This window comes from Diachasma alloeum, unplaced genomic scaffold (assembly GCF_001412515.2).
Source record: "Diachasma alloeum isolate Michigan unplaced genomic scaffold, Dall2.0 Dall_scaffold_01086, whole genome shotgun sequence".
Lineage (NCBI taxonomy): Eukaryota > Metazoa > Arthropoda > Insecta > Hymenoptera > Braconidae > Diachasma > Diachasma alloeum.
This window is the reverse complement of record NW_021681197.1, coordinates 89,162-96,444: the sequence shown is the minus strand read 5'-3', so window position 1 is coordinate 96,444 and position 7,283 is coordinate 89,162. Positions and strand designations below refer to the sequence as shown.

Sequence of the window (7,283 nt, the reverse complement as noted above, 5' to 3'; positions counted from 1 at the left end):
TTACGATTAGGAGAGGGGGGGAGGGGGGGGGGGTAAAATGGACACTTTTGACTTTTTTTATAAACGTTCATGACGTGTTGAATTGTTCATGAAATGGAATAATTTTATTTTTATTTTTTAATTTTATTTTTAATAGAAAGAACAATAGAATAGAAGAATGATTCCTCTTTGAGATGAGCTTAGACTGAGCTCAATTGATGAATCTGTTTCTGAGTTATGAATATTTTTAAAAAAGTCAAAAGTGTCCATTTTACCCCATCCTCCCCTATACATTGAAGATTCACAATATGTTATTAAGTCATTGTATTCTGCAAGGGAATATTTGATTTTCAGGGGGGAAAAATTGTAATCTTTTAGCAGAACAAAAAATTGTGCAGCAGTCATCTCCGCACTTTGTGCATTTCTCGTTAACACAGAGTCCGCCTTTGCTTAAAATTTCATATAATAATGGAAAAAAGCGTAAACTGGAAGAGCCGAAAAGACATTACGCGGAGAAAAAATGTGACACACCGAAACATATTTAGGCTAAAAATGAGGGGAAAAAAATTGTCGTTTTTTGGGAAATGGGGGAGGGGGCGTAATGAGAGTAATACCGAAAAAACACGCTTGCGCCCCTCTTTCATCCCTTCCTCCACGCTCTCTCTCCTCGCCTCCCCACTCGAGCGAGCGTTGACGGCCACCTGTGTCTTCATCCCCCTCCCGCCGCCCCTCGCTGGGGTTGGCATCGTATATATAGAAAGCGTAACGTCTTTCTCCACACTTGCCTTCATTACCACCGGCGTGATAACTTAATCTATCGGGATTAGAAAAAAAAATCTCAATTGAAAGGGAATTCGAGTTTTGCTGGCAGTTTGAAATTGAAACTTTTTGGGGGTGGAGGAAGGATTTGCCGAGGATCTTCCGGAGTTTCGCACGTGTCCAAGGATTTATCGGTTCCCAGGCGATTTCGGTGAGTGATTTATTGAGCTATCTCTTTCGGAGACGACTGTCGACGTTTGTTCATGTGTTTTGTCGTCGAATTTTTTGCATTTTTTTCGCTGAGATTGAAGTTTGAGAAAAGTATGACTCGTGATTTTCGTATTTCGATTTTATACCGTCATATACCGGTCTAATAATGAATTTATGGGCCGGCAAAGGCCATTGGTGTGAAACGATCCATTAAACTGCTGCCAATCCTCCAACGACGTCCATTAATGGGAAATATAAAAGAATAATCGTGATTCGGCATCTAGGGGCCAGATAATGCGGGATTTGTGCGATCGTTTTCGCCCGACGATGTATAATTCATTTTTACACTTTCGGGCTTCTTTGAAAGAGATCGTAAATAAAATATGTTTCCCTTCTGCTGCCGCCCTCAGGTGTAACAGATGCATGAGATATTCATCGTAAAAAATGTGACTCTCGTCTCCTTTTTACTTCGTCCCGAGAAGAAAACTTTTACAGATTTTATTTACGATTGTTCGAGGGACCCCGCAGCGTGAGGAATGGGGGATGAAAGTTGTTCCATCAAAAAGCCGGGGGAAATTTCCAAACGAGACTGCCGAACACATTTCGCCTCATTAGTTTTTGCGAAATTGAAAAGCTTTTTCGGTTGATATTTCTGTACCGCAACTCTCATCTGAGTTTTTGAGAAATATCTCGGAATCTAAGGGAGATAACGAAATCTTCGTAATGACCTTTTTTGTAGAGCGAATTGAGGGCTACAAAAAAGGTTTAGTGATGAATTTTGCTATCTCCCTCAGATTCCGAGGTATTCATTGAAAACTGGAAAATGGTAAAAATCGACTTGAACCAAAAAATTTTAAAAATTCAATTAAAAATGGAAAAATTCACGTGAGAAATTCAATTCGAAAAGGTTTTTTATCAGTTGATTTAAAGCTGGATCCTGATTTTTTCCAGAATTTTCAACGCATTTTTGATCCCCTGCGGTAATATCTTGAAATCGGTTCTCAAATTTTTCATCCAAGAATGAACTATTCCCTTCACCAGTTTTATCCATCTTTCAAGATATATTTTTAGTCACTTAAGGCGAATGAGGTCCAATATTCGATCCTCAGACCGGGCAATTTCTCACTCCAACTTGTTCGTTTTTCCCCACATTTGTGAGGGCTCAGTGGTCGACGGCGTTCATGTGGGGATTATTGGTCGCCGCAGGTGTCAGATATATGACAAACTGCACAGGGAAATCCATGGAGGAGCAATCAAGAAGTTGTTTGCGGAATGATACAACTTTTGAAGAAGGATGGAATGATAATTGCGTACGTTGGGCACAAGCTGCTCGGGTATTAGTTTCGAGGGATAGCTGTAACTTTGGCAATCGGCTGTGTCTGAGTAATGAAGTTTTGGTCATCAGGGCAGTCCGTGGTTTCATTCTCCCAGGAGATATTTTTGACCCCGGTGGAGGCGGACCTCTATCACCACTCGCTGCAAATGGACAGATAGCATTTGCTTTTTTATTAGTTTTTCGATAAAAAGAAGAGACAAAGTAAAGATTTTTTAAATATAAGACGTCCATTAGAAATTATTTTATACAACAAATAAATAGAATTTCATCTTTCGATGCAATTTTCTTTTCATACATTTTCCATTCTTATTTTTTTCTCTTAAAAAAATCAAACAAAAAAATAGAAAATTTAACTCGAGACATTTCCACAGAAAACATCTCGGTAAATTGCACGGAAAAATCAAGTGTCTCTAAAATGATAAATATGATGAACGATGCCCTTTTCAATTCACAAATATAATCGAAATGGTCTGGAAAAATATTGCTGATCAAATATTGACATCACACACTGAGCCGAAATTCCAATCGCGTGTGTTTGAAATCCATTCGATTCACACGATGAATGAATAGTAAATAATGGCGTAATGAATAAAGAGGACGTAATTAAATAGACCATGGCGATATTTCCAATTAAACTCCCTCGATATTCAGGAATATTCTCGTCGTGCGATCGGGAAGAAGCAAACGCTGAATTATTCAGGAGACGTGTATGTATTTTTTTCCATCCATATCATGATTTAAATGGTAATTGAGGAGATGGTACAGTTGGACCAACAACTGCGCTGCATCCATTTTAGTCGCGTAATCGTTTGCATAGCCCATAATTGCATGGAAAAAGTTTCTCCGCGGTTTTCAACTTTCGAGAAATTTTCTCTCCGTCCGGGAAATTTCAATTGCTATGTGCCCTCTGTTCAAATTATACAGAGGCGAAATTTTCCGGTGAGAATGGAGGAATGAATTTCATTTCCGCTCGTTTTTCTCCTTTCAAATGAGATTTTTTATTTAAACAAAATGTTTCTTAAAAAAAATTATGCTAAAAATTGATTAATTTCGAGGAATATCTCCGAACCTAAGGGAGATACCGAAATTTTTGTAATGACTTTTTTTGTAGAGCGAACTGAGAGCTACAAAAAAGGTCATTACAAAAATTTTGCTATCTCCTCTAGATTTCGAGAAATTCACTGAAAACTGGAGAATAGTCAAAATCGAGTTGAACTGTTTTCCGCTTCGCTACTGAATTATTATTTTATTTTTTTAGCAGTAGATTAAATTCTAAAAACATAATGTTGATATACTAGATGTAATGTAAAAGTAAGCATTAAATAATATTAGGAATGCAGACTAATGAATCGATTAATATAATAAAAGAGAATAAAAATTAGAAAGAAGTGAATTATTGATAATAGGGTAAACAAAATGAAGTGAAGGTATTGCCACCTCGGAACAGTAAAAACGAATGAAACATGAAATTTATTAACAATGTCGGCCTTAATTAAAATTAAAATAACAAATTAATGCATAAAATGGAAATTGAATACTCTAAACCAAAAAAAAAATCAAATAAGTGAATTAATGAGGTTCAGGTAATTGCGACGAGAACGCCCTTCTGATAATTTCCTCCATGAATTTCCCCTTCACTTCAAATGTGACCTTTTCCATACATTCGCCTCCCCTTTAAAGATGAAAATTCTCATTAAGCCCCGGGGCGAAATTTCTGAGTTCAGATAGACACATCAGCGCGCCTGATGTACTTGTTTAGTTTCATTCAGCGCTGTCCGCCACTGCACCTTCATCCACTCGCCAGGCAGAAGGTCAAAACAGTAGGAGAGTCTAAATGAATAAATGGATCTGGATGCATTGCGCTATAGGGGCTGACAGTCTTAATTACTTGTTCGTTATTCTTGTTTGTTAGTTTCCCCCTCTCACCTCATTAATCCCACTCTAGCTTCCTAACAACAATTTTTAATGAACAAACGGGGAAAAAAGGTTTCCCTCGTGCTACGGAATGACTTTTCCAATCACTCGTCTTTTCACTCTATTAAACATTGCGCGGAAATTTGGAAAAGTCGACATGTCTGACCGATTTCCGCTTATTCTACTTAACGGACTAGAATTCTAATTATAGGGGAGGGTAGAGCAAAATGTGATAGGGCGGGTAAAACGGGATAATCCAATTTTGCCCAAAAAAATTAGAAATTTCTTAAAATCAGAAAAATATTCATTACTCCTGTAATTTGGTTCCTTTTTCCTCCCTTGTACTGATTTCTGATGTCATTACTGAAATGCGGGAAAATAATTTAAAATAATAATAATTACTAATTTATTAATAATTTTTTTCAGTGGAATTTTGGACCTTTTTCAGTATTTTTCGAATTTTTAACTGTCCCATTTTGCCCCGTGAACCAAAATGACGATAATCGAGTGAAAAATGATGCCGAATTATAATATTCGGCTCGAAACCAGTGATATTGGAAGAAAAATTGATCCCTCATGAGAAAGTTAATTATAAACTTTCTTACAATACAATTTTAACGGGAAATAATTTACGAGTAGTCTGTGAAAGCTCCGATGTCACGACCATTCCTCACCATCTGTTCGAAATCAGATAAGTTTTGACATCGAACCTTGAGGTTTCCATCACGAACTTTCTCGGGAGATACTCCCGCGACTGTCTGCCTCCTGCGGAGATGATCCTCACGGAGAAGAAGTACCCAGTCATTTTCTCGGGGATCAAATTTCTAGAAATGGTATTAATATTCATGGAAAAGCCCAGGAGTTCGTGTTGGATTACGGGTAAAAGAGACTGTTCACTTTAAATATACCGAAATCTTTATTAGACTTGAATGCGAATACTGACTGTCGCACTTTGGATATCTTCCTGATGAGGTGTTAACTCTGAGACAGTTCGAATAATTCTGATTGAGTTGGAGTGCAGAGTGTTTGTGCAAAAATAGTGGGTATACAACATTTGTGAGGTCCTTCAAATTCACAGAAATAAAAGGTGTGAGCTTATGCAACTGGCGACGCGTTCATTGTCGCTTTTCACTCCATTCAATTTTCTACAACGTATTTCTATGGGTTTATCCAACTTATGAAAACAGTTTCTTGATAAATATTTCTTCGATTCCCTTGAATTCAAAGAAATCTGCGTAAGAATGTGGGAAAGCCCACGGCTGAGGAGAACAAGCTCTGGTAAAATGGGAGGGAAAACCCTCTTGACTAGGAAATAAAGTTTTTTTGTCCTCAACCTTCAATTTGTAAATAGTAAAGGGGTAAATATTTTCTCTCTTCAGAATTCTCTGTCGGAGATAAAGTAATGATGAAGTACTACGGGGTCACGGTGATCGCTCTCTTCTTCGTCTTCGGAGTGGCTGTCAGCACAGAGAACTATATGGATTACATAGGTAATTAACTCAGCTCACGTGAGATAAAACAGAATGTCTTCGTGTGATGTTTTTGTACTTTTGGCTTCACAATTTATCGCGATGTCCGAGGGTTTTTATATTTTTATTTAGTCTCTGTGGAATGGAATTTCTTTCATCTTGTTTATTTGCTTGATCTTATTTATNTTTTTTTTTTTTTTTTTTTTTTTTTTTTTTTTTTTTTTTTTTTTTTTTTTTTTTTTTTTTTTTTTTTTTTTTTTTTTTTTTTTTTTTTTTTTTTTTTTTTTTTTTTTTTTTTTTTTTTTTTTTTTTTTTTTTTTTTTTTAATTAATATCCCCGGTGCCTTGGCGCAGTGAGTAAGTTCGTTGCCTCGCATGTGAAAGGTTCCGAGTTCAAATAGAAAGGTGCGATCTAACCATTTAAAGTTTTGATCATCATCGCAGTGTACCCTAAACGGGTCGAAGCGATGTAAAATAACGATAAAAAAAAATTATGGAATTTTTAGTTTTATTCGTCGAATTTTTCTTTGAATTAATTATTTAAAACCCACTAATTAATCAGCTGATATTCTTCAAGCCGACGAAAATGCAGATCGAGACCTCGAGGGTCTCCGTGAATTCTACAGATTCCTTCTGCGTCGTAATTCAATGGACAACAGTTATCCATCTGGATCGAACATCGGAAGCTCTAATCTCGTTGGTATACCCTACGAACACCTCATGATCCGAAAATCTCAGCGCTCACCCTCGCTGCGTCTTCGCTTTGGCCGTTCCGGGCCAGCGATGCCACCGGTAAATGAAAAAAAAAATTATATGTACAACACCCTCTTTTCTTTGCACACTCCACAAAACTCTTTGACATTATGACACCGACATCTGTCGTATAAAAACTGAGGGATGAAAGGAGAAATATTTTCATTTTTATTTTTATTTTTACCAAAATTCTTTACGGACATCAACACCTACAGCTACAATTTTTTTATTATGTCCTTAGGATGGAATGATGACGAGATTGGGCTCAAGTTCATCGGGAACTGAAGAAAATTAAACATCACACTTGAATGGTATCGTGGCACGCTTTTTTCAACAATAAAAAAAAGAAAAAAACTGAAAGAAAAATAAATTGAATTAATTTTCGTATCTTGGAATGCGAGAGCCGTTTTCTGTAACACATATATCTGTGTATAAACATGAGATCTAGTGGAAATGTATTCAGTAGAAAAGCGATAGAATGGTTTAAGTCGATTTTGAGCATTGGCCGGTTTTCAATGAATATCTCGGAATATGAGGGGGGTAGCAAAATTTTTGTCAGGACCTTTTTTGTAGAACGAATTGAGGGCTGCAAAAAAGGTTATTATGAAAATTTCGTTATCTCCCTTGGATTCGGAGATATTCCCCGAAAACTCAGCACAGACCTAAATCGTCTTAAATCGTTTTTCCACTTCGCTAGTGAATTAAAGAATCAATATTCTTCAACTATCAATTGAATTTTTATCGAGTCGAAATCTGTGAGTTTCATCCATGATGAGTAGAATCTTTTAAAAATTCACTGACTTGTATCCGTGATCAACACTGTTCTATTTTATATATAAAGTGAGACCATTCGGTCAAAAATCT

The 7,283-nt window shown here is 36.6% G+C and overlaps 1 protein-coding gene across 1 annotated transcript; it reads left to right on the top strand.

The window, feature by feature from the left end:
* Nucleotides 1-774: 774 nt before the first annotated feature.
* On the top strand, nucleotides 775-6,975 carry LOC107045818 (short neuropeptide F). Its single transcript, XM_015268192.1, has 4 exons — nucleotides 775-949; nucleotides 5,578-5,688; nucleotides 6,244-6,458; nucleotides 6,661-6,975. The coding sequence occupies exons 2-4, from the start codon at nucleotides 5,601-5,603 to the stop codon at nucleotides 6,712-6,714; spliced, it is 357 nt and encodes a 118-aa protein (XP_015123678.1). The 5' UTR covers nucleotides 775-949; nucleotides 5,578-5,600; the 3' UTR covers nucleotides 6,715-6,975.
* Nucleotides 6,976-7,283: the final 308 nt, after the last annotated feature.